The sequence below is a fragment of the Brachionichthys hirsutus genome, chromosome 17 (assembly GCF_040956055.1).
Source record: "Brachionichthys hirsutus isolate HB-005 chromosome 17, CSIRO-AGI_Bhir_v1, whole genome shotgun sequence".
Classification (NCBI taxonomy): domain Eukaryota; kingdom Metazoa; phylum Chordata; class Actinopteri; order Lophiiformes; family Brachionichthyidae; genus Brachionichthys; species Brachionichthys hirsutus.
The window spans coordinates 729079-756677 of NC_090913.1; the positions used below are offsets into that span (position 1 = coordinate 729079).

The 27599-nt window shown below is 47.0% G+C and overlaps 2 protein-coding genes across 2 annotated transcripts; one reads left to right on the forward strand and one right to left on the reverse strand.

The window, feature by feature from the left end:
• Positions 1–270: 270 nt before the first annotated feature.
• Positions 271–1551, reverse strand: LOC137906634 (prostaglandin D2 receptor 2). The gene has a single exon (XM_068750922.1). The coding sequence runs from the start codon at positions 1549–1551 to the stop codon at positions 271–273; it is 1281 nt and encodes a 426-aa protein (XP_068607023.1).
• Positions 1552–8807: 7256 nt separating this feature from the next.
• On the forward strand, positions 8808–16195 carry vwa11 (von Willebrand factor A domain containing 11). The gene is made up of 17 exons (XM_068751187.1): positions 8808–8990; positions 11516–11652; positions 11729–11873; positions 11948–12041; positions 12244–12372; positions 12484–12670; positions 12762–12931; positions 13077–13189; positions 13259–13375; positions 13440–13610; positions 13695–13827; positions 13911–14063; positions 14181–14273; positions 14692–14963; positions 15055–15188; positions 15423–15582; positions 15695–16195. Exons 1-17 carry the CDS (start codon positions 8808–8810, stop codon positions 16070–16072), a joined length of 2769 nt encoding a protein of 922 aa, XP_068607288.1. The 3' UTR covers positions 16073–16195.
• The last annotated feature ends 11404 nt before the right edge of the window (positions 16196–27599 follow it).

A 27599-nucleotide genomic window follows, 5' to 3' on the forward strand; every position in this document is an offset into this window, starting at 1 on the left:
GTTTGTTATTGTGGAAGTGCTGCCACCTGGTGGCCACTCTGTACATAGCTCGGCCTCAAACCTTTCTCTTGTTTAATTAAAACAAATTTAATAAAAGCGTTAATGTAAATGTCATGAACGTTTTTCTGTTTCAAAACAAAACACCTAAATATCACAATAAGTTCAGTCCTTATCCTTCCTGGCAGTGAATTAAACAGCGTCTCACAACATGTAACATTAACCCCGTCCAGGGTATCGGGAGCAGGTTCTGGTTCAGATGGTTGTCGTGGTCTACGGTGTCCCGAGCGTTCCCTGGCCTGCGTCGTGGCTCCTCTTCCTGATAGGCGACTTCAAACTCCTCACCGGAGCCATGAGCAGCCCCCCCCCTTCCTCCACCAGGCCATCGAACACCGCCGACAGACTCTGCCGTATTCTCACGCAGAAGTTTGGGCAGCTGAAGGCGTAGAGGACTGGGTTCAAGAGTGGATTCAAGAAGGCAAAGGTCGTGGCTATGGGCAGCCCCACCTCCACCAGACTGGTGTTGGTGACCTGGTACTGGGCTATCACTTCAATCATGCAGAAGATGTGATAGGGAGCCCAACACAGGACAAACGCTGCGATCACCGAGGTCACCATCTTGGTGAAGCTCTGGGACAGCTGACCGGGATTGGTGTGGTGAGATGTCGGGAGGGGAACGTCAGCCGGGGGCTTAGATGAGGATGAACCCAAGGTCAGGGTCCTGAGAAAGATGATGGGGTGCTTTCTGCTCGTAGCTCCAGATCCCACATCTTTGCTTGACACAAGAAGCGTATCCGCAGGCTTGTTAACGCTTTGCCTCCGACTCCTGCTCCGGCGCCGTAGGGCGAGACAAATCTGGATGTAGCTCCCGGCGATAACCGTCACAGGAAACAGGAACGCCAGGAACAACTTGGACACGGCTGTGCCTGCCTGCCTCACATTGCAGTCTCTCAGCAGAGTGGCTGGAGAGGTCGAGTACAGAGCGAAGTCATGGTAGCACAGCTTCCTCCCGTCGACCTTCTCCGTCACAGAGCGGAAAACGAAGTAAGGCAAAGTGTTAGCTACAGCCCACACCCAGCCCAGCGCGCACACCTTCCAGGCTCCGCCCACCGACCGATGATTCTGGCTCCACACCGGCTTCGCCGCCAGAAGCCAGCGATCCAGCGATATGGCTGCCAGCAGGAAGGCTGACACAAACATATTGATGAAGAAGATGGAAGCCTGGATTTTGCAGAGCGGCGTCCCGAGCACCCAGCTATGCGAGGAGCTAAAGTAGAAGGTGAAGAGGGGGAGCGTCAGTGTCGCCAGAAAGTCCGACAAGGCCAGGTTGAGCACCCAGACCGACGCCACGGTGCGGCGCCGCAGCCGGAAGCCCACCACCCAAAGAACCAGGGCGTTCTCCAAAATCCCCAGGCAGGACACCAGACCGTGGAAACAGACCACCACCATGTTGGCCTTGGTGTTGGTGTTGAGGCTGTGGTTCCTCATGACCTGCAGCAGAGGACAGAACAGCTGTTCCCCGGAGGCCTCGAGAGGGAAGGACACGTTCGCCATCTGTGCTCTGAAAGAAGAGAAATCAGCAGCGATTAGGAAACGGGCTGTCGTTATCAGCAGTGAGAAACACATCCCAGGTGAGGATGATGATGCTGCGGGCCTGCCCTCTCCTGCACACCGCTGGTATCTCCCTGACAAATGAAATGAGCACCATCATCGTCATCGTCATCGTCAGCGTGCGGTTGGTTGGTTTATCTTTATTGCCCAATATGTCTGATCAAATCCAGCCTCAGGGGGAACAAAGGAAGGGCTCCAGGATCCAGGATCTTGGACGTGTCCTATATTCGTCTCTACCGCGTCTCTCAGGCTTCCAGGTGATACAGCAAAGCAGTAACGCCTGGGACACACCCACAAGGGTTGTGTGCGCTACCTTCTTGTGTTACACTAAAACACTACGGCGTTCAGGTACAAGAACGTAAACGCGACAGGCCGGAACCTGTCCCTGTGGACGGATCTCACGCACGCCGTGTTAAATGTTCTGGACTTGTAAAACGCTTTTTCCACCTGAGCGGTGCTCAAAGCGCTTTACACGAGGCCTCACATTCACCCATTCAGACACATTCACCCATTCACCCTCCAGTGGGCGACACCCTCCAGTGCTGCCAGACCCACTGGGAGACATTCGGGGTTCAGTGTCTTGCTCAAGGACACTTCAACATGCAGACAGTCAGAGCTGGATTTGAACCACCATCAGGTGGACGCACCAGCCCGCCAGCCTCAGTGCTGGAAGGCGGTGAAGTATTTTGCTGAGTCGTGTACTTACGTTATCCCAAAGGCTTTCAGCTACAATATTTTTAGGTTCCAAGTTACCTTCGCCGTCACAAGAGGAGGCGCGGCTGGAAGCTTGCTTTAACGACGGCAACTCGTCCGTCAACATTTCTGCCACAGTCTGTTCAGCTAGATTTTCATTGGCTGTTTGTTTAACAAGGTAGAACAGCCCCCATGATCCCATGCAACGAGGTTACCTGTTGCTGAAGAGACCCCTAGTGGCAGATATGTCCCTTTAAAACAGCATCCAGCTAAATCAATGCTAGCAGCTCGTTAGTAGAGCTAACACCAACTCTGCGGATACAGGTGTGCAGTTCTGTAAAGCAGGTATTAAAATAATAATATGAATCAGCTCAAACTGAACCATTAAAGACAAACTAAATAGTTAAATCTGAATTGACTGCATGAGCAGGGAGGACAATATTAGGGTTAGAGTTACATGAGGCGCAAAGTAGGAAACCTGTGGAACAGTTAATCCTTTATAAATATTCTAGAATAAGAACTGATCTATTCAGTTAAAGGGGACATATTATGAACATAAATCACCTTTCCCTTGTTTCTACACTAATATTCACGTCCAGCTCTACCTGTGTCTCGTGCACGAATTGAAGAAGAAGAAGAAGAAGAAGAAGAAGAACAGAGTGGATAAAGTTTATTTTTGGTTTATGTTCTTGCAAAAAATGTTTTAGTGTGTGCTAAAAAAGGCGGCTCACGGTTACCATGGTAGCGAATTTAGTTTTGGTTCCGTATTCAGAGGCGTTTCTGACAGAGCTGTGTGAGACAGGAAAGAGGGACGCTGTCCTGCAGCATCTGTTTGAGACAGACATGAGGGACGCTGTCCTGCAGCAGCTGTGTGAGACAGAAATGAGGGACGCTGTCCTGCAGCATCTGTGTGAGACAGAAATGAGGGACGCTGTCCTGCAGCATCTGTGTGAGACAGGAAAGAGGGACGCTGTCCTGCAGCATCTGTGTGAGACAGGAAAGAGGGACGCTGTCCTGCAGCATCTGTGTGAGACAGAAATGAGGGACGCTGTCCTGCAGCATCTGTTTGAGACAGAAATGAGGGACGCTGTCCTGCAGCATCTGTTTGAGACAGAAATGAGGAACGCTGTCCTGCAGCATCTGTGTGAGACAGAAATGAGGGACGCTGTCCTGCAGCATCTGTGTGAGACAGGAAAGAGGGACGCTGTCCTGCAGCATCTGTGTGAGACAGAAATGAGGGACGCTGTCCTGCAGCATCTGTGTGAGACAGAAATGAGGGACGCTGTCCTGCAGCATCTGTTTGAGACAGAAATGAGGGACGCTGTCCTGCAGCATCTGTTTGAGACAGAAATGAGGGACGCTGTCCTGCAGCATCTGTTTGAGACAGAAATGAGGGACGCTGTCCTGCAGCATCTGTGTGAGACAGAAATGAGGGACGCTGTCCTGCAGCATCTGTGTGAGACAGAAATGAGGGACGCTGTCCTGCAGCATCTGTTTGAGACAGAAATGAGGGACGCTGTCCTGCAGCATCTGTTTGAGACAGAAATGAGGGACGCTGTCCTGCAGCATCTGTTTGAGACAGAAATGAGGGACGCTGTCCTGCAGCATCTGTGTGAGACAGAAATGAGGGACGCTGTCCTGCAGCATCTGTTTGAGACAGAAATGAGGGACGCTGTCCTGCAGCATCTGTGTGAGACAGAAATGAGGGACGCTGTCCTGCAGCATCTGTTTGAGACAGAAATGAGGGACGCTGTCCTGCAGCAGCTGTGTGAGACAGAAATGAGGGACGCTGTCCTGCAGCATCTGTTTGAGACAGACATGAGGGACGCTGTGCTGCAGCATCTGTGTGAGACAGAAATGAGGGACGCTGTCCTGCAGCATCTGTTTGAGACAGAAATGAGGGACGCTGTCCTGCAGCATCTGTGTGAGACAGAAATGAGGGACGCTGTCCTGCAGCATCTGTTTGAGACAGAAATGAGGGACGCTGTCCTGCAGCAGCTGTGTGAGACAGAAATGAGGGACGCTGTCCTGCAGCATCTGTTTGAGACAGACATGAGGGACGCTGTGCTGCAGCATCTGTGTGAGACAGAAATGAGGGACGCTGTCCTGCAGCATCTGTGTGAGACAGAAATGAGGGACGCTGTCCTGCAGCATCTGTGTGAGACAGAAATGAGGGACGCTGTCCTGCAGCATCTGTGTGAGACAGAAATGAGGGACGCTGTCCTGCAGCATCTGTGTGAGACAGAAATGAGGGACGCTGTCCTGCAGCATCTGTGTGAGACAGAAATGAGGGACGCTGTCCTGCAGCATCTGTGTGAGACAGAAATGAGGGACGCTGTCCTGCAGCATCTGTTTGGACTACAAACTGTCACACAGATTTCATATAAGTGTTTTGGAACTGCATTAACTTGTGGAAAAAGGGTAGAATATGTGACCTTTAAAGTGTTACCTGTGTGTGGGCGTGGCCGCACACGTTTCCCTTACCATGACTCCACAGATGAGGCCAGCGCTACCTCTGCACTAGTCTGGACATGAACGCAGACACATTAAGAAATCTGTCCATAACAGCTGACATGGCTCATCCCCGGTTGCACCTCCTCACTGAAAGTCACTCAGTGCAGGTTCGGACGTTTGGAGTTTCTTCTCAAGATTTTCTGCATCTAATTTATCCGATTTTCTGAGTTCTTCAGATGATTCTCACTTTGATTGTGAACGCCAGAGTCTGACGAACACAACTGCCTCAGCCTTTTGTGGCATGCTGCTTATTGAATTGGGATTATTACATCATATTCGAGTCATCAACACCTCTCTAAAACAGTTTCAGCAGAACTCGAACCGTTCGATTCTAGGGCGGTTGTGAATGAAACCTGCAGGTTCTTGACCTGATGAACCGCTGAAAGAACTGAAAGAAGGTAGCCAGTAGAGGACAACTATGAAAGCTCTGAACCGTGATGCTAACATGACGGCAGCTACAATCATTACGGTGCTACAAGAGTGTCTAAAACTCACCTGGTGTTTGGTCCACTCACAGCAGAGAGGAAAATAGCATTCACCTTCATTCCTGCTGTCTATTTATCTTCCATGTGGACACACCCATAAATCCAGACACGCCCATGAACGCTGAGACGCCGGCTTACCTGTCCTCGCTTCCTGGACGTGTGGTACATTTCAGTTCAGACGGGTAGGGGAGAGAAGAAGAATGGCGACTGAAATGTGACGTGTGTGATGTCACCGTCTGTCCTACGTGTCTCAGCATCATACCATGGCTGAACTTGTGTGGACAGGTTCTCCTGAGACGTCAAACGGTGCTGCAGTTTCCATGACGATGCATTACAAATGATAAGGTCCAGACACAGACATCTCGACATGCTGTGTCTGGAACACAACAGCAAAGTGCATGTCGCCATCTGGTGGTGAACATCACCTGAGACCAACGCTCCAGTTCATCTCTTATCCTGAAGCAAGGTGGAAGAAACACAATTCAAAAGTAAAATCCAAACAGAAAGTTGAACGAGATCTAATTAAAATAATTTTCATTTTTCTACAGTAAAGTCTGGCAACACATTCAATCAGGAGGTAATCAATCAAACACGGTTTGTCCCACCAATCAATCAGGAGGTAATCAATCAAACACGGTTTGTCCCACCAATCAATCAGGAGGTAATCAATCAAACACGGTTTGTCCCACCAATCAATCAGGAGGTAATCAATCAAACACGGTTTGTCCCACCAATCAATCAGGAGGTAATCAACAAAACACGGTTTGTCCCACCAATCAATCAGGAGGTAATCAATCAAACACGGTTTGTCCCACCAATCAATCAGGAGGTAATCAATCAAACACGGTTTGTCCCACCAATCAATCAGGAGGTAATCAATCAAACACGGTTTGTCCCACCAATCAATCAGGAGGTAATCAATCAAACACGGTTTGTCCCACCAATCAATCAGGAGGTAATCAACAAAACACGGTTTGTCCCACCAATCAATCAGGAGGTAATCAATCAAACACGGTTTGTCCCACCAATCAATCAGGAGGTAATCAACGAAACACGGTTTGTCCCACCAATCAATCAGGAGGTAATCAATCAAACACGGTTTGTCCCACCAATCAATCAGGAGGTAATCAATCAAACACGGTTTGTCCCACCAATCAATCAGGAGATAATCAATCAAACACGGTTTGTCCCACCAATCAATCAGGAGGTAATCAACGAAACACGGTTTGTCCCACCAATCAATCAGGAGGTAATCAATCAAACATGGTTTGTCCCACCAATCAATCAGGAGGTAATCAATCAAACACGGTTTGTCCCACCAATCAATCAGGAGGTAATCAATCAAACACGGTTTGTCCCACCAATCAATCAGGAGGTAATCAATCAAACACGGTTTGTCCCACCAATCAATCAGGAGGTAATCAATCAAACACGGTTTGTCCCACCAATCAATCAGGAGGTAATCAATCAAACACGGTTTGTCCCACCAATCAATCAGGAGGTAATCAATCAAACACGGTTTGTCCCACCAATCAATCAGGAGGTAATCAATCAAACACGGTTTGTCCCACCAATCAATCAGGAGGTAATCAACGAAACACGGTTTGTCCCACCAATCAATCAGGAGGTAATCAATCAAACACGGTTTGTCCCACCAATCAATCAGGAGGTAATCAATCAAACACGGTTTGTCCCACCAATCAATCAGGAGGTAATCAATCAAACACGGTTTGTCCCACCAATCAATCAGGAGGTAATCAACGAAACACGGTTTGTCCCACCAATCAATCAGGAGGTAATCAATCAAACATGGTTTGTCCCACCAATCAATCAGGAGGTAATCAATCAAACACGGTTTGTCCCACCAATCAATCAGGAGGTAATCAATCAAACACGGTTTGTCCCACCAATCAATCAGGAGGTAATCAATCAAACACGGATTGTCCCACCAATCAATCAGGAGGTAATCAATCAAACACGGTTTGTCCCACCAATCAATCAGGAGGTAATCAATCAAACACGGTTTGTCCCACCAATCAATCAGGAGGTAATCAATCAAACACGGTTTGTCCCACCAATCAATCAGGAGGTAATCAATGGAACACGGTTTGAAGCAAAGGTGTGTTTCCAAAGATAAGTCACTAAAGTCACAGAAAAGCATCAACAGAGATGACGATCTCCTCCGACTTCCTGGACAGCTTGACTAAACCATTCCGGAACATGACATGAATCAAAACACAGTTGCCATGCCAACTGACATGTTGAAAACAAACTAGTACAAAGTCTCAACGACCTGCCTGAGTCATCGGGCTGAACGCTGAGGACGGGGAATCCCGTTACATCCTCACCTGCCCGGCCTTTGGCAGCACTGAGCACCTTGATGTTCGGTGTGGCCCCGCCTTCCTTTACGGCCGAGCCTATCCATCATGACACAGATTACGTTCAATCTCGATAGCACAGGGCTGCTACCAGTAAATGCTGCCCCCACCCATCATAAAGCTCCGTATATATCGGCTCTAGACGGGGGGGGGGGGGTTCTTCTACAGGTGTCACTGCGGTCCCGGCAGCAGGACAACAGGTAACAGTTCCGTTTGTTATTACGCTGACATGAGAAAACAGTCGCTCATCTTAGAAATAGAGCTCTTAAAAAGAAAACCGCTCTCTGTATAATCTCTTACTTCATAGTATCGGTATTCTCCAGGTGGTACATTGACACTTGAAATATATCAACAATATATTGATGCTTAATTTGGATCTGATCAAATATATATAACAAATTAGTTGACACCATGTTTGACGTGATGTTTTGGAAGCTGCCGTGTATTTCCTTTGACTTTTGACGCGATCAATTAGAAATCTGTGCAATAAAAGTGAAGTGATTTGTTGGAGCGCGTCGGCCCATTCTCCTTCTGCTAAACATCTGCTACACAACATCTGCTACACAACATCTGCTACACATCTGCTACACATCTGCTACACAACATCTGCTACACAACATCTGCTACACAACATCTGCTACACAACATCTGGCCTTCACACAGAAACAGTTCAGCTAAAAGCCTGAAACGGCAGCAAAGCGTTGCCCCGCCCGGCAGGAAGACGGAACACAAAAAGGACGGAACGGTACCAGGAACAGTTGGTGCTGATCCAGAAGAGATTCTGGCTCACTTTGAAATTGTCGTTAACATTGCAGTCAATGGAGCTTCAAAAAATCTTACACTGAATTTCATCCGGATATCCAAGATACCGAGAACAATGTAGAACCTTCTGGTGCTGATCCAGATCACCGTGTGGACGGTGTGGATCCAGTTCGGGGGGGTCTGCGCTCTCTGGGGGCTTTTCTAGATTGCTGTGTTTTGGTTTTACACTGATTTGATGTTTCGTTGGACGTGTTGGACTTAAGTCTCTGATTTAATGATTCTTCCAGGCTCCTTAAGCAATAATAATAATATCTAAATGAGTCCGCTATAATTTAGCCAATCATTCTTGTCTTCCTGTAGATCAGTTATGGCTTCATTGCTGGGCATTGCCCTGCTGGCTTTGGCCTTATCAGGGCCAACAACGGCCTTTGTCCCCATCGGGGGTGGGACGTCCACTCACATCAGCATGACGGGGACGGCTCTGCTGCAGACGGTGACGGAGACGTGCCGGGCGGTGGCCGAGGCGTCCGGTCATGAGTTCAAACCCACGGTAGGGCGGAACAGAGTCAAGTCATGAGACAGACACATAAAGTGATCACAGCACCAGGCTGACGGGGACACGGCCGAGAAACGTCCCCTGCAAATCATTGATCCAGCTCTGTGGCAGCAAAATGAGAAACGGCTGGTCTCATTCGCTTCTCAAACCGTCACAACAATTGGTGCGACAAGTTCTGGAGACATTCGTGGTCCCCAGAGGACATTCGTGGTCCCCAGAGGACATTCGTGGTCCCCAGAGGTCTCGTTGTTTTCATACGGGCAAGAGTCACGTCACAAAACGAATCGTTGTGACGTCAGTCAGACAATCACGCTGCTGCTGTAGAACACAACAGAGTACCGGGGAAGTACTCGTGGTACTCTGCTGCTGTAGAACACAACAGAGTACCGGGGAAGTACTCGTGGTACTCTGCTGCTGTAGAACACAACAGAGTACCGGGGAAGTACTCGTGGTACGCTGCTGCTGTAGAACACAACAGAGTACCGGGGCAGTACTCGTGGTACTCTGCTGCTGTAGAACACAACAGAGTACCGGGGAAGTACTCGTGGTACTCTGCTGCTGTAGAACACAACAGAGTACCGGGGAAGTACTCGTGGTACTCTGCTGCTGTAGAACACAACAGAGTACCGGGGAAGTACTCGTGGTACTCTGCTGCTGTAGAACACAACAGAGTACCGGGGAAGTACTCGTGGTACTTTGCTGCTGTAGAACACAACAGAGTACCGGGGAAGTACTCGTGGTACTCTGCTGCTGTAGAACACAACAGAGTACCGGGGAAGTACTCGTGGTACGCTGCTGCTGTAGAACACAACAGAGTACCGGGGAAGTACTCGTGGTACGCTGCTGCTGTAGAACACAACAGAGTACCGGGGAAGTACTCGTGGTACTCTGCTGCTGTAGAACACAACAGAGTACCGGGGAAGTACTCGTGGTACGCTGCTGCTGTAGAACACAACAGAGTACCGGGGAAGTACTCGTGGTACGCTGCTGCTGTAGAACACAACAGAGTACCGGGGAAGTACTCGTGGTACTCTGCTGCTGTAGAACACAACAGAGTACCGGGGAAGTACTCGTGGTACTCTGCTGCTGTAGAACACAACAGAGTACCGGGGAAGTACTCATGGTACTCTGCTGCTGTAGAACACAACAGAGTACCGGGGAAGTACTTGTGGTACGCTGCTGCTGTGAAACACAACAGAGTACCGGGGAAGTACTCGTGGTACTCTGCTGCTGTAGAACACAACAGAGTACCGGGGAAGTACTCGTGGTACTCTGCTGCTGTAGAACACAACAGAGTACAGGGGAAATACTCGTGGTACGCTGCTGCTGTGAAACACAACAGAGTACCGGGGAAGTACTCGTGGTACTCTGCTGCTGTAGAACACAACAGAGTACCGGGGAAGTACTCGTGGTACTCTGCTGCTGTAGAACACAACAGAGTACCGGGGAAATACTCGTGGTACTCTGCTGCTGTAGAACACAACAGAGTACCGGGGAAGTACTCGTGGTACTCTGCTGCTGTAGAACACAACATAGTACAGGGGAAATACTCATGGTACTCTGTTGCTGTAGAACACAACAGAGTACCGGGGAAGTACTCGTGGTACTCTGTTGCTGTAGAACACAACATAGTACAGGGGAAATACTCATGGTACTCTGTTGCTGTATAACACAACATAGTACAGGGGAAATACTCATGGTACTCTGTTGCTGTATAACACAACAGAGTACCGGGGAAGTACTCGTGGTACTCTGCTGCTGTAGAACACAACAGAGTACCGGGGAAGTACTCTTGGTACTCTGTTGCTGTATAACACAGCAGAGTACAGGGGAAGTACTCGTGGTACTCTGCTGCTGTAGAACACAACAGAGTACCGGGGAAGTACTCGTGGTACTCTGTTGCTGTATAACACAGCAGAGTACAGGCGAAATACTCATGGTACTCTGTTGCTGTAGAACACAACAGAGTACCGGGGAAGTACTCGTGGTACTCTGTTGCTGTAGAACACAACATAGTACAGGGGAAATACTCATGGTACTCTGTTGCTGTATAACACAACATAGTACAGGGGAAATACTCATGGTACTCTGTTGCTGTATAACACAACAGAGTACCGGGGAAGTACTCGTGGTACTCTGCTGCTGTAGAACACAACAGAGTACCGGGGAAGTACTCTTGGTACTCTGTTGCTGTATAACACAGCAGAGTACAGGGGAAGTACTCGTGGTACTCTGCTGCTGTATAACACAGCAGAGTACAGGGGAAGTACTCGTGGTACTCTGCTGCTGTATAACACAGCAGAGTACAGGGGAAGTACTCGTGGTACTCAAATGGCTGTGAGTAGCAAACCTGATCTGGTTTTATAGCAAAGATAAGAGAAACATAAAGTTAAATCAACTTTGAATTAGACTTTGCGCACCGAAGATAGAGACGTTTTAAAACGCATTCTTAAAGCAGCCCTTTCTTAAGAGGCGCTTTGTGTGACCTTTAACCTCTAGCCTTTGGCCTCTGGGGACAGGGTCCATCCCCCGAGGAACTGGTCCAGGCCTGTCTGGGCCCCAAAGCGACAGGAGATGTGTCCGGTGCCAAGTTTCACACTGCTCTTCAAGAAATCTACGTCCAGAACGGACTGGTGGACCGAGACTTCGTCAATAGGTTGGAAAGAGACGAACCGATTGGACCTTTCCAGCGTCCCTGATTTACTGAAACACGCTCTCACTGATGTCTCCAGTGCTCCACACCACTTCAACTCGGAGGCCTTTCAGGAAGGACGTGCGCTGATCGTCGAGGGCATGGTGGCCATTAAGGCTAGCATTCGCTCTGAGAACTTCAAAGCTGCCAGAGGAACACTCGGTCGAGTCCTTCACACCTTGCAGGTGAGAGCAGAGAGGACGAGGACGAGGACGAGGGACAAACAGGGACGTGTGAACATGCTCGTTGTTTCCGTCAGGACTTCTACAGCCACAGCAACTGGGTGGAGCTGGGCTACGAAGAGCCGCATGAGAACCTCATCCGCCTGGACCTGCCCCTGGACAACCTGGCAGGTGTGTGCTGCTGCCCCCCCCCCCACACACACACACACACAGCCAAACCAAAGGCCTCTCTCTGCATTCTGATTGGCTCGTTGCTGCGTGTGCATTAGCGTGAACCTTGCTGTCCCGGCGTTCGCGCCGTAACGAGGCGACGCCCCCTTTACCCACTCTGCTGGGGTGGAATGTGTTTTGTGACGTGACTTTGCTTGTGAAGGTGTGGCCGAGCCCACCTGCAGCCACTGCAGCAGTGGAACCTGCCCCAACCCCATCCTGCCCGTCATCCTGGAGAAGAAGCTGCTCACATCAGGCTACATGGGGATCTTCTCTGATGCCAAGCCCAAAGGTAGACGCCAGACAGAACAGCTGTTCCCGTTAGATCGACTTTATTCCCTTTGCACAGACCAGATGTCTCTAATTTAAGGGGCTTCATTAAGTGTCCTCCTTCCCACCCCAGGTAAATGCAGCCATGGCGGTGAAGGTGACCTAAGTAGCGACGTAGTTCCTCGTGGGGGCATCAGCAAAGACGAGCGTCGCCCCGACAACCATGTCCTCCATGATGCCGCTGTACGTGTGGCCACGGTGGCCAGCCGGCAGCTGCTGGAAGACATCCGGCTTGCTGCTGGGGACAACGGCTTCCTGAGGTAAGTCCAGTCGGACCTGAACGAGTCACATTACGCGGTGATCGTAATGAACGGGGAGGCCCCTCGCCCTCTCTCTCTCTGGTGCTCACAGGATGATGGGGATCGCCCGCTCCTCCGTCGTCTGCTTTGTTATCGACACTACTGGCAGTATGTCGGATGACATTGGAGAAGCCAAGAGGGTAATTCATCTACTTATTGAAGCAAAGAAGGGAACACAAGATGAGCCTTCTGAGTACATCCTGGTGCCCTTCAACGACCCCGGTAGGAACATGTTTCTTTAAGCACTGCCTGTTGTTAAAACTCTAGTTCTATAGCAGGAAACGTGATTTACAGAGAGAAGCATTGAACACAAAATACTTCAAAGCAAAGGTGAGTCAGTTCTCGTCCTGTGTTCGCTTTGGGTCAGCTTTTGGACCCGTGTTCAGGACAACAGATCCTGACCAGATGAAACGTGAAATCTCGGCGCTCAGACCGACAGGAGGCGGCGATTACCCTGAGATGTGCATGTCAGGACTTCAGGTACGAAGACGATGAAGCGGCGTGTAAGGGCGGCGCCACGGACTGACCGGGTCCATTCTCTTCCTCCAGCTGGCTCTCACTGGCGCCCCTCCCTCCTCTCACATCTACGTCTTCACTGATGCAACAGCGAAAGACATCCACCTTAAAGACACCATTGTTGCCCTCATCCGGAGCACCAAGTCAACGGTAAATGACGGCATCACCGATGACATCACCGATGACCTCACCTCACGCATTGTGACCTCAACAGGTTTCGTTCTTCATGACTGGGTCCCGCTACAGGAAGCGTCGTTCCCTCAGAGCTTCCTTTCAAGATTACAAGGACCTGGCTCTGACCTCTGGAGGCCAGGCCATCCAGGTGTCTAAGGGTGAGCTGTCCCAGGCCACAGAAATCATCCTGGACACGTCGACCTCAGCGCTGGTAAAACTTGCAGTTCTGGGAGGACGTTCCGCTTTGTGGATGAAGCAGTTTAAAAACAAAGTCTTTCATTTCACGCTCCATCAGGTGACAGTTCTTCAACGAGATATGAACCCTGGGAAAGATGAGACCTTCCCCTTCACACTGGATGAATCCCTGAAAAACGTCACCATCTACATCACGGGAACATCCATCACTTTCACCCTGACCAACCCCTCTGGTAACAGAGTCGTCAAAGCAGCGTGACTGGCTAACAGAAATACACGGAATTCATATCGATAATGATTCTTTATGAAATGTCAGGCGTGAGCCAGAGCCACGGCGAGGCCAGCGGGAACCTGGGGAGCATCCAGACAGTCGGCAACCTGAGGAGAATGTCTCTCAATGCTCAACAGGAGACAGGAAGCTGGCAGATAAACATCAAGTCCAGAGAACTGTACACCGTTAAAATCACAGGTAAGACAAGCTCAGTATCGCTCCCAGTTAGCTTGGTTTAGCATACAACGGGCTAAATGAACTAACTAAAATGTTAAGGAATTGGTGTGTACTTACGGTGTGTACTTGTGCTTCCAGGACAGAGTATGATCACCTTTATTTATGACTTTGTGGAGCGCTTTGGGGGACCTCACCCGGGTTATGCAGTTCTCAGTGGGCGTCCACAAGCAGGTAAACGACATGCACTGAAGTTACCGTTTAACGTTACACAACCTTAAATCGACCTTGTAAACGAAGAGATAACGCATAATCATTAATACTGCATGGAATGTTCTATTTCTATTTCTATTTATGGCACTTTTTAAAGGGTCGTTTTGGTTTTAGCATCAAATGATTTCACATGAAGTCCAAGACAGGTGAAAAGGGGATGCTGGGTTAGTAGGTGTGCAGATAAATCCTGGATGCTCCTGGAGCCAGATGGTAAATGGGCTGCCTCATCACACCTGGAGAAGTCAAACCTAACGTCCCTTCACTCTAACAGAAACAATGAGACAGGACAAAAACATCCGCGCTGATGGAGCCGGGCGGCGTTTCCACATCACTGATTGTCTTCTTCTTCGTCTTTCCCCCGCCACGCCCGGAACCCCAGGCCAGCCAGCCAACCTGATGGTCACAGCGATGGGACGGAAAGGGCCGTCCTCCATCTCTATCGAAGACGTTGGCCTGGTCACTGTTTCTAGCTCCGAAGGTGTGAGCAACAGCACACTAACTGAAATGGGCAATGGAGAGATCCTGGTGACTGTGGATGCCGTCCCTGAGGGGGAGTTCGTGGTCTTCCTGAGAGGACAGGACAAACTGTCAAACAGCCAATACCAGAGGCAGTCAACAACCCTGATGTCCGTCTCCAGGGTGAACATCCAGGTCGGTGTGCCCCTTTAGATTTCCTTTAAAGGGCCTTCAGCTCCAGCATGATGGTCTGATCCTTCTCTTCTTCACCTCCATTGATGTCTAGGCTGCAATAAGCAGCAGCGTGGAGCCAGGGGAGGTCTTTGAAGTCCCCTTCAGCGTCATCAGCCGCGGCGCCGGAGGCCCTTACGCAGTTAATGCCAGAAACGACAGGACCTTCCCCATGGTCTTCCCATCCAGGTGAGAGAAAGCAGCCACGTCTCTGATCTGAAGTCATCCCATTCCAGCTGTCGGGCATTATCATTACTACCATCATTATTCCTTTGGCCGTTCATCCAGAGTAAAGTGTAGAACGAGAGAACCTTTGGTTGCTCCAGTTTCATGCTGAAACGGCTTACCTTTCTAACACGGTGAGGATGCTAGCTGCTGACTTTTCCACTTGGCTCACGCCACTCATTCCTGTTCTCCCGACAGCCTGGACTTGTTATCGGGAGAATACGCTAACGCTACTTTGAGCATTACACCACCTGAGGACACGCCTTCAGGAACTGATGTCACGCTGACCATAGAAGTCAAATCACCTGACGGCATCGACAACAACTACATTGTTTTGACGCTGTCTGTTGTTACCAAGGTAACCGTTGGTTTTCTAGATTACACATCTAGAATGAGGAAGACACATCATGATGGAGTTTTCACGTCGCGACAGAAATCCCATCGTTGCTCTTGTGCTTGAATATTTCCAGATTACAGATTTCCAAGCTCCTCGGTGTGAAATCGTCAGCGTGCTGTATGACAACTGCCCGCAGGACATGTCTGTGTGCGACCTGTTCGAGTGGGATCTCCTGGCCAACCTCACCGATGGAAACGGCACTGGGATAGACAGCATCGCTCTGCGCCAGGGCATCGGGAACTTCACGCACAGCCCCCTGAGCGACCCTGTCGTCCGCGCACAGTTCAGATTCTCCTGCTGCTCACGTGATGTTGAGTTTGTTGCAGTCGATAAAATAGGCAATGTGGGCAAGTGTTATCATTCCATCGAACCCAACGCTGGTCCGGCGCTGAGCCCGTCATCGTCACTGTGGCTGTGCCTGCTGGGGTCCGTCTACGCAGCGAGGCGCTGAGGCCCTTTGATTGGGTCTCTCACATACCGTTCCCCAATAACCCATCAGCATTGATTGAGCAATGGTTGAATGTGTAATTTAAGTTAAATATTTATAAGACTACTTGGATAATCCGAGAATTTGAAGCACATTTATTCTGAAAATAATTTATTTAGTACAAATCAGTTAGGAACTATTTAAAATGCACAATAACATGCCTGTAATGTCTTTTGTGTGATGCTTGCACAAATAATAAATACATTCAGAGACTAATCTGAACCCAAAGCAAAATACTGTTTCCATTTTGATCACACAGATGTTTCGTGTTCTATTTGCACTGTAATTGTGTCTTTTTTACTGCTGTCGGGACAAATCTGTGGACCCACTCTTGATGCTGCTGTGTTCATGTTTTTTTTTAACATACCGGTAATTTATTTTTAGTGCGTCCCTTACAGCGCTGTAGTTTTGCTTTTTATCGTCGTTATTTTTTTTCATGTTACACCGAAAATAATTTCTAGTTTGTGAATCCATTCAATGACAATAGCGAATAAATCGATTCGTGATTTACCATGAAAAATGTTCATGCCTTGTAAAACAGCGGTTCCCAACCTTTCTTCTGCCACGGACCGGTTCCATGCCGTGAAATTCTTTCGCGGACGTGTGCCGAAGCAGTTTTGAACCCTTCATTGCTCGTTAATGAAGCCAATCAGCTGTTAATACCCGAGTTTTAAGTCTTAGTCCTGGTTTCTCTTCTTGGAGGTCCTCACCTCCTCTTCTTCCTCCTCAGTTGGACTTTTCTCCTTGGCAAAGAAGCTCTCCAAAGACTTTTGTTTCTTTTTATTAATTTTCGCGAGTTCACGGCTGCTTTTTTAGCAACGTATCAAGAGGCGATTGTTACGTTGGGGAAAATCCGGTCGTTTTTCAAAATAAAACACCTTTTAGAGCTAATAATCGATACAACGGAAATTGTATACATTAGTTGTTCTTTCTTTGCGGCCCGGTAAGAAATGCCTCACGGACCGGTACCGGGCCGCAGCCCGGTGGTTGGGGACCCCTGTTGTAAAATCTTCTACAGGCCCTTCAGCAACGCCACGGCAACGGTCAGCGTGGGACCATGGAACTACGTTTCCCACTGGATGCTTTATGAGCGTAGCCCATCAGAGGGCCGTCGACGCTGCCGGGCGTGTCTTCACCACGGGCCGAGCGGGCTTCCTGGGTTCCTGCTATAAAACAATGGCTGCCAGCAGACTTCTCACGCCGTATCAAGGCTTGGATGCCAGGCCACGGGCGTGGAAAGGAGTCTATTCACCCGAAGAAGCAACAGTTGATGCTTTTTAAAGTGTCAGATTGTCCGTTTCCTGCTGAGGAGCCACATTTAACACCAATCTCTATAAAATCAAAGGGTGGCAAAATAGACACCCTGAATCGAAAGACATTAAATTAGGGTTTGCACTGATAGTACTATTAATTTTTATTGCTGTTTTGGAAACACCGAAGAAGTAATCAAATGAAACAATACAAAAATGAAAACTCTACAAGCACAATCTTTTTCACATAATAGCAAAACCTAAATGCCATGGATTTATTTTTTTTATACATATTTTCCAATTTAGCTCACTTTTTCTGTGATTCCACAAATTAGGATTATTAAAATACCTGCTGAGAACATAGCAAGAGGATTACAGGATTACAGCAAACAAAACATGTCGTAGTTTTAAATAACCACAAAGACATTAGTCATGCCATCTCAACGTCGTTTGTTACTGTGTAAAAAGGAACATAGAATTTCTGACAATGAGATTTAGTGTGAAATTTGGACACCAAAGTGAAAAAATAAAGATAAGACTTGTGTCCATGACTCACATTCTATGTACATTTTTAACATGCTTTTTCAGGTGGCCTGACTGGGAGAAGTGCTTTGAGCAGTGTGGGCAGGGGTACGGTTTCTCCCCAGTGTGGGTGTACTTGTGCCGTTTCAGGTTATTGGAGTCCAAAAACCCTTTCCCACAGTATGTACACCAGTGTCTCTTCTCCCCATTATGCCACCTTAAATGCAAATTGAGATCACCCCTCCTCGTAAATTTCCTTTCGCAGAGGTCGCAATGGAATGGTTTCTCTCCAGTGTGGACACGGATGTGGGCTTCCACGTCCAGTTTTGTGAAGCACCCCTTGTTGCAGATCTGACAGACAAAAGGTTTCAGCTTCCTGTGCACCATCTGGATGTGCTTGGTGAGGGCAAAGGTGTAAACGAAGCCCTTGCCACACTGCTGGCAGACATGGATCCTCCCATTGCGGTGCGCCCGGCCGTGCCGTTTAAGAGCCTGGGAGTCCGCAAAGAACTTCCCACAGAGTTGGCAGGAAAAAGGTCGCCAACCTTTGTGGATACTAACATGACTCTCCAGGGCAACACTGCTGCTGAGGATGCGGCCGCACTCCCCACACTGGTTCTTGAGCAGACGCCTACCAATGACCGATAAAGGCTGTAATGGCGACATAACAGGTGGGGCTCTTAAAGGTATCGGGCGGAGAGGAACACTGGGAGGGTAAACTACAGGCTGACCCTCATATCTCAGGGAAGGCTTCTCTTTCTTTGCAGGTAACTGTGAAAGGATCTTTTCATCTTCTGGACATGATTTGGGAGGAATCCACACAGCTTTAGTTTTAAACTTTACTCTAACCTCACTGCTAGCATGCTGTGCTGCTAGCTGCTGCGTTTTAGCTTCATTTCGTATTGGATCACAAGTTTCGATTTTGGTGGAAGTTTTATCTTTTGCTATTGTCTTAGCATTCATCAATCTGGAACTCCTTTTTGCATTGGCTGCATCCTGAATTAATCTTGATTTCTTCAGAGAGGTGCATTCCCTAGTCTTTTTAAGAAGGGAACCACCTTTAGCCCGGTTATGTCCCATAAAACTTTGGCGATCTGTCTGACTCTTGGTGTTTCTTAACTTGGTCATCATTTTGATCTGAACAGCAGTGCACTTCCTCTCTGAAGGGCTGTTTTCGGTGAAGTTTAACATCCTACTCTTGACAGAAAGGGCCGCATTGGTGGAAGTCTTAGGGCTACTTGAATTTTCACTTGAACCAGATGCCTGTACAGTGGGAGATTTTCTCCTTTTCGGATCAATATGATCTAGACTCAAAGTAGTCTTCTTTGGTCTCCCGGGAGTTCTTTTAGTGTTGTTTGGGCTACCACCAGTTATCCCATTTTTGGGGCTACAATCATGTCTTGCTGAGCTAGCTCTCCTAGGATGCACAGAAATTTTCTCGTTTTCACCGACCGAACTTTCTGGAGCTGAACTAGATGCCTCACAATGTACAGTGGGAGATTTTCTCCTTTTAGGACCAATATTATCTAGGCTCAAAGTAGTCTTCTTTGGTCTCCCAGGAGTTCTTTTAGTGTTGTTTGGGCTACCACCAGTTATCCCATTTTTGGGGCTACAATCATGTCTTGCTGAGCTAGCTCTCCTAGGATGCACAGACATTTTCTCATTTTCACCGACCGAACTTTCTGGAGCTGAGCTAGATGCCTCAGAACGTACAGTGGCAGATTTTCTCCTTTTAGGACCAATATTATCTAGACTCAAAGTAGTCTTCTTTGGTCTCCCGGGAATTCTTTTAGTGTTTGGGCTACCACCAGTCTTCCCATTTTTGGGGCTACCACCATGTCTTGCTGAGCTAGCGCTCCTAGGATGCACAGAAATGTTCTGGTTGTTTTCACCGACTGAACTTTCCGGAGCTGAGCTAGACCTCCTTAGACTCCTAAAAAGGGATTTTTCATTTTTGGAACGTACACAATCTTTATCTGAACTAGACCCTGGACTAGACCCATGGTCTAGTTCAGGGGCAGGAGCAGATTCAGTATTGGCCCCAGCCCTCCTTGACCGGACAGAAGATGATTCGCTTAGAGTTCCCGTGGGTGTACCAACATCAGACATTCTGCAGCCAATGAGAGTACTTTTACTCGTTGTTTTAACTGTACTAAAGGGAATATGTTCACTGGACTCCTTTTTCCGGTTTGGACAGCCATTCTCTAATTTAAGTTTTTTTTGTGGCATTTCTGTTTGCGTCTCTTGATTTGCCTCCATTCCTCGAGCTTGTAAGTGGGTTTCGATGTGACTTCGGAGACGGTCCATTAGGGGTGGTTTTTGCGGTTTGTTTTTGTTGCTGGATCCTCCACAAGAAGCTCTGGTGTCTAATGATTCATCGGAAGAGAGCTAAGAGAGGGAAAGCACATAAATGTAGTTAAAACAATCTAAAATCTGTTGTTGAAATTTCAATATACAGTAGTCCCTCGATATAATGCGGTTCATCTTCCGCAACTTCGCTGCTTTGCGGAGTTTTAATGCAATTCTTCAGATTTTGTTTTTTGCACTTGAACGCGCCTTGAAACGGCGCAAGGACGAAGGCGCGGTCGGAGGAACTGTGAAATACGTGCAAGTTGCTATTAATAACTTCTTATGTGTTCAACCTCGTAGGTTGATCATTAAAATTAAATTCATTATTTCTAAAAGCTATCATGTTTATTTGTTAAGCGTTTGTTTAATAGCGCTCTTATTCTCTGTGTAAAAGGGGGCTTTTATTTTGTAGGAGCATAAACGTCACGTCCCTTTTGGGTTTTGTTTCTTCCTGTTGATACATGTAGCCGTTCCGCTGTGCTAAGCTATCCAATAAAGCAGCATGAGAGGCTAAAGACAGCACGAGTAGAATATTTGTTCTTTTGTACTCCAAGCTGCTCTTTCCTCGACCTGCACGCCTTAACATTATTAACAGGAAAACGTTTACTGTACGTACTATATATTTATATTTCTCAAACAAATGTTTAGTTCTGAAAACGGGTTTTGATCTTTGGTTTCATTCTATAATACTGAAACAATCTATTTAGATTAATGCCTGACTGTTAAACGTGTATAAAGTGTGTGGTGAGGGGTTTAACAGCATTAAAACATTTATGTACATGTATAATAATTTAAAAAAAATAAAGATGACTACATTGCGGATTTCACTTATTGCGGGTTGTTTTTGGAACGTAACCCCCGCGGAAAATAGGGACTACTGTATCTACAAAATATTATTTTACATGACTAAAAATGCTAGAAACCCAGCTAATTGCTGGGGTAGGAGTTTCTAAGACAGGATGTTCTACGTGTCCTAAACAGTGCAACAATTATTTTATCCAAACAAAAATTTGAACAGTGAGATGATTTTATGACTATATTACCTTTGGATCTTGTGCAGCAGGTGACACGGGCAACAGGAACCAGATTTTAGTCAACTGCAGTTGAGGGTTCGGGGTGGAAGGGCTTAGATGCAACAGGGTGGCTGGCTGCTTCTCTTCACTCGGTCGGTCTTTCGGAAAAGAACAATTTTGTACCACAAATATTTCCTTATCCACATTAGGTGTACCAACTACTGCTGGAGGCTCAGCTGCACTGACAGTCACCGTAGAGTTCTCAAAAACTGGTTGTGACGTATTGAATGCTGTCGATGGCTCCATAAACCCACTGTCAGGTAACTCCACCAGCGTGGGGCAGTTTTCAGAGGATAAAGATAACTTCTCTTGAATCTCCTTTGGCTCGTCTGACATGATTGGGGTATTTATATTGGCAACAACAGGAGTCGTGTTGAACCCAGGACAAATGTCAGGAGATAACTCAAGCGTTCCGTCTGGCCGTGCTAACAAATGATCACTTGGAGCTTTGACTTCTCTGCTTACTCCTTTTGAAAAGACGTGAGTGTCCAAAGAAGCATTTGCAGGCAGTTGTGAGAGAAAGACAGAGTCTTCTGGCGAAATTGGGAATGGAAGTCTGGCTAATCTGACCACACAAGCGAGGTTTTGCTTAACGGTTGGTGATATTGGGGATGAGGACAAACAGTGGAGAGGTAAAACCGGCCTATTTAAATCTGAACATATTTCGGTATCCAGAGGCATTCCAGAAGCAGTTTTATCAACAGATTCCAAGCTGTCCTCTGTATTACGACTCTCTTGAGCCAATATGGTGGTCTGCACACCCTCAGAAACATTTGACTCCTGCAACGGAGACACAAACGATGACCCCAAAGCCTTGTTTGAATCTTCTTTCTCAGGACCGAGCGGAAAGGACGGTGATCCGACAGGTAAATCACCCGTTGTAGAACCAGTTGACGCAGAAGCAGATCCCCGGGATGCCGCCTGTGCTGAAACTGATATGTATCTTGGCACAATAATAATTTTGTGAGACGGCCTGCTACACCCTCTTCTGGGTGCTTCAGGCGCGATAAGAGGACGGGGTTGATGCTGTGACTGCACACTCGTCTGAGGTGATGAGGACACTGGAGATGTTGTTGCCTTTTGTCTTAAAGAAACTGCTTTGATGTGGGCCGGAACTTCGTCCGCAGTCTGGTGAGAGTCCGCGAGTGTCTGCTTTATTGACTGTGTGGTCGTGGACAGCTCCATTCTGTGGAGGTCGCCTTCACTTCCATGACTATTAACAGATTGCAGGGGGGTCTGAGCTGAGGCCTCACCCACAACCTTGAGCACTGCTACCGTTGTTTGAGTGGACAATAATGCATCTTGTTGTACCGACTGATTCATAGCGTCAAGTAATAGCAATGCATCCTGAAGAGTTACGGAGGTGCAGCTTTCTGTGGCCTGAACTGGGGGTGTCTGAGGGGACAGAGCATTCTCAGAGAGAGCCTCCACTTCATCACATGGAGCATGAATTATACTTTTGTTCAGATTCATTGAAGGCTGAACTGCAACTGAAGCTGCAAGAAGAACAGCCTCACTGGTCTTCACATTTGCAAAAGGCCCCTTTTCTCTCTCCTGCACTGGTGGAGTGACACTGGATGAAGAGACTTTAGGCTGAACTGGAGCTCCTTGTGGAGAATCAACTTCTCCCTCTGTTGGAACATCAGAAGTTAGAGACTGAATTGTGTTCTTCGCTTGCTGCTGCAAACATTTGTATCCCTTTGGTGGTCTTCCTCTTGGACGGCGTACTACCTGAGGAGACTGAAGGGTGTTCTTCGCTTGCTGCTGCAAACGTTCGGCTCCCTTTGGTGGTCTTCCTCTTGGACGGCGTACTACCTGAGACCGGGAAGTCGTAACCCTGGTTTGGCCCTTGACTGATATTTGTCCCTCGCTTCCACATTGTTGAGACACCACCACTAATGGCTGCTCTGTTTCAGTATGCTCAACTTCTGTGTGTTGCTGAGCAACAGATGACTGGTGTTTCTCAGATACCATTGTTTCCACTTGTGAATGATTGCCTGATATCTTCAGACCGACTTCGGAGTCTTCATCCATGTCCCCTCTGAACAAAGGCCCTGACTCAGATGACTGGTTCTCTAGTCCTAGTAAGCTGTTATGTGTTCCCATGAAGGGAATATCCATGGCCAACCGGGTCTCCTTGTGTCTCGGAAGTTGCATTTCTCCATTTGAACATGTTGGGTTAATGAGAGGCTCTTCATTGGCAATTCCACAAAAGGTAGAAAGTGAATAGTGATAGTAGGCACAGGAGTGATAGAGAGGAAACAAAAAAATAATAAGATGTCAATTGAGAGGAAACCTTACCCAATTTTGTTGCCGTTATAAATAAAAACTTTCAAAAAACATGACTGTAAAATTGAAGTCTGTTCTAGTTTCTCACCTGCTTCGTCGTCGTCATCACATCCCTGACTGTATCCAATGCCCTCTTGCTTCAGGACAGACTGCCGAGACAAATCATCCCGAGAGCAGAGAGGTGAAAAACCATTACATATTGAGGAATGGACAAATAAAGTTCTTTGCTGGTAAAACACAAACATACTTCCTGCTTCATGAATGAAAGTGCCATATGGGAAATCTCATAGTCGTGTTCCTGCAAAGCGTACACCACCCCACCATAATTGTCGTGCCTTTGGCTTTGCAATGGTGAGTGGCTCAATGGTTCCAATTCCTCTGTCACCAGCGTATGGGAAGCCCCAAGATCTGAAGAAAGCAACACAACAAGCAGTACAGTGGGTGACCTTTAAGACTCATGGCAAATGGCCTTCTGCTGTGTCTGAAAGAGACTGAAGAAGTTACAGTAAGGCAGCGGTTCTCAAATAGTGGGGGGCGACCCCCTGTGGGGGCTAACAGAAAATAATTGTGAAGCACTGCAATAAGGACTGGCTGGCAAATGTCGTTTGGCTTAAGTGAATGATGATACAAAAAAGCTACAATTGTTCTGCACTATCTCCCGATGCATCCACAATCCATCGTCGTGCTTTGCTCTCAAATGAGTGTGAACATTTCTGATACACTTGTGATTAGATATTAGGCAAGCTTTCTATTTTTTAAGTGGAGACAAACTGCAGTAAACAATCCTGCAGCTCATGCGCATCATTGTCATCGTACACACAGTAATACCTTGACATACGAGTACAGTAGTCCCTCGATATAATGCGGTTCATCTTACGCGACTTCGCGGAGTTTTAATGCAATTTTTCAGATTTTATTTTTTGCACTTGAACACGCCTTAAAACGGCGCAAGGACGAAGGCGCGGTCGGAGGAACTGTGAAATACGTGCGAGTTGCTATTAATAACTTCTTATGTGTTCAACCTCGTAGGTTGATCATTAAGATTAAATTCGTTATTTCTAAAAGCTATCGTATTTATTTGTTAAGCATTTGTTTTATAGCGCTTATTCTCTGTGTAAAAAGAGGCTTTTATTTTGTAGGAGCATACACGTCAAGTATGACGTCCCTTTTGGGTTTTGTTTCCTGTTGATATATGTAGCCGGCTAGCCGGGCTGCCGTTCCGCTGTGCTAAGCTATCCAATAAAGCAGCATGAGAGGCTAAAGACAGCACGAGTAGAATATTTGTTCTTTTGCACTCCAAGCGGCTCTTTCCTCGACCTGCACGCCTTAACATTATTAACAGGAAAATGTTTACTGTACGTACTATATATTTTTATTTCTCCAACAAATGTTTAGTTCTGAAAACGGGTTTTGATCTTTGGTTTCATTCTATAATACTGAAACAATCTATTTAGATTAATGCCTGACTGTTAAACGTGTATAAAGTGTGTGGTGAGGGGTTTTACAGCATTAAAACATTTATGTACATGTATAATAATTAAAATAAATAAAGATGACTACATTGCGGATTTCACTTATTGCGGGTTGTTTTTGGAACGTAACCCCCGCGGAAAATGAGGGACTACTGTATATTTCATTCCTGGACTGAGCTTGTAAGTCAAATCACTCGTATGACAAATAAATGTTTCCGTTATAAAATAACTGAAAACCATTTAATCTGTACCCTGCCTGTGCCCATAGCAAGACAGGAAAGGCTCCAACAAGTCCCGTTACCCGCAAACGCTGGAAGATGAATGAATGAAGTAATTGAAACTGTTCCGGCATCTAAAAACACTAAAATCAACGCTAATAACAATGAAAAAACATTCATAATTGTCATATATACACACAATGATGGAATAAATGATGTATTACTGTAATATAAAATGTGGTTTTATTATGTTTTACCTTCGAGACAGACGATAACGCTAATAGCTGCAAGGAGTTGAGGGGGGGCAGTACGTAAAACTTTATGCAGTAATTGTACCTTACAGGTACTCGTACATAACCTTAGACATAGTAGTTCTGCCTCTCGAAGGTTTTGTGTTCTTAATAGTATCCTTCTGGTTGAGGATTGAACGCATCCTACTGGCGTGTCCCATCACTTACGGACACCACGGTCATGTTGATGGATCCTTTCATTTCATCTCTATCATCATCATCATCATCTCGGAACATTCGTATGTCAAAGCACTCGCATGTCGAGGTATTACTGCATATATATATATGGGTATATATACCGTTAGTGTCCCTGTCCCTACTGGCAGCATGAGGCGGGACCTGCAGCACAGGTACGAATAAGAGGCCATCTTCCTCGTTCAAGCTGCGCTGAACATTTTAAGGGTGTCTCCCAGAAAACGGAACAAAGTGCTTCAGTTCTCAATAAACGATTTTTTAAAAATGTTAATTAGGAGTCAACATAGAATATAATTTCAACAAGGTGAGGCAATATTACGCGTTAAAGAAAGCTTTATTTATGTCATTGCCACACAACACGTTTTATTTACACCGGAGTACAACAATCCCAATCCGAAGCATCGTCCGCTGCGCTATTGTTACCGCCAAAGCGCCATAAAGAGCAGCGCAGAACTCGGCGTGAAGTCACGGAGCCCTCGTTGGAGCACGTGTTGTGTGTTCTAGCAGCAGCTTCGGGGCTTTAGCATGGTGAGCCCGCGCTACTCTACGGGCTATGCTAACTTAGCAGCTAGCAGCGCTTTCGCTACTCATCCCATCTATGACACTTAAAGTCACAATGTTGGCGAGAACATCACGTGACATCATCAGGCTCACATCGCGGTAGAATGTCCACGCGTGGGGACTCACCGCACTGGACGGCCGTGTCTCGCCGCTCCGCGCGGCCGCTGCGGCCTGGCGGAGGGACCCGTCCCCGGCTCGCAGTCTCGAACTGGCTGCATCTCGCCTTCAGGCCCTCGTTCTCCTTCCTCATGGTGGAGATCTCCGCCTTTAGGTCGTCGACCATGGACTCGAACAGTTTGGTGGTCTCTGCCACGGCACTTTTGAGCATGCTTTCCATAACAGAGGCATATTTCGTCTGAAAATCGTCGGCTGACATTTTGGTAATATTTGACGTTCGTCTCAGCTTCAATTAAAACACAGCGTCGTAACATCTACTATCACGGCGCATAATAAAGGTTTGTTTTAGAAATGGCTTAAGAATGAATCCGGTCATAAAAATCGCACTTCGCTTTGTGTGACGCACGTCGTCGTTTCTTCTTCTACGACTTTATTTATTCGTAATATTTTATGGTGGAGAATGAATGCATCAGTGCATTACCGCCCCCTAATGGACTGGAGTGTGAACAAGGAGTCCAACTGCAGAGGTCTATAAAGTCATTACGTACTACATTATTATCAAAAGAACGAGAAAATAGAGAAAAGGATACGAAATAAATGTATACGTTTTTTTTCAAGTATTGAAATAAGAATAAATCAAATAACACAGCCCTCAGAACGAATTTGGAAAATTCAAGTGTAATTTTATTTCTATGATGCCTTTTTATGCATAATTTTAACAAGAAAATTCAAAAGAATGTGAAAACAAATAGCCTTTTATGTAATGTTCTACAATTGTTTGTAAAGAAACAAAGGTCTACGCCGTGTGACTATTACCCACTGCGCATGCGCAGTCGTCCAGTTTAAATTGTCCCTCATCCCGATCGGTAGGAAGTGCGATTGTTTACGGAATCGAGAGGAAAAGGAAAGCTCAGTGGAAAACTATTTCTGACGCTAGAAAAGCTAAACAGATGAGTTTCTCTTACGACCAGATATTAAGTATATGTATAGAAATACGATTATTGTGTGATTCAGATAACAGCTTATGACACCATCGTTACATGCTATTACGCTATTGCTATTACAACAAGCTTTAAGCTAGCTAATAGTAATAGTAATATTACCGGACAGCTACTGTATATTTCACGTTGGAAGTAACCGCACGGTTCATTTGGG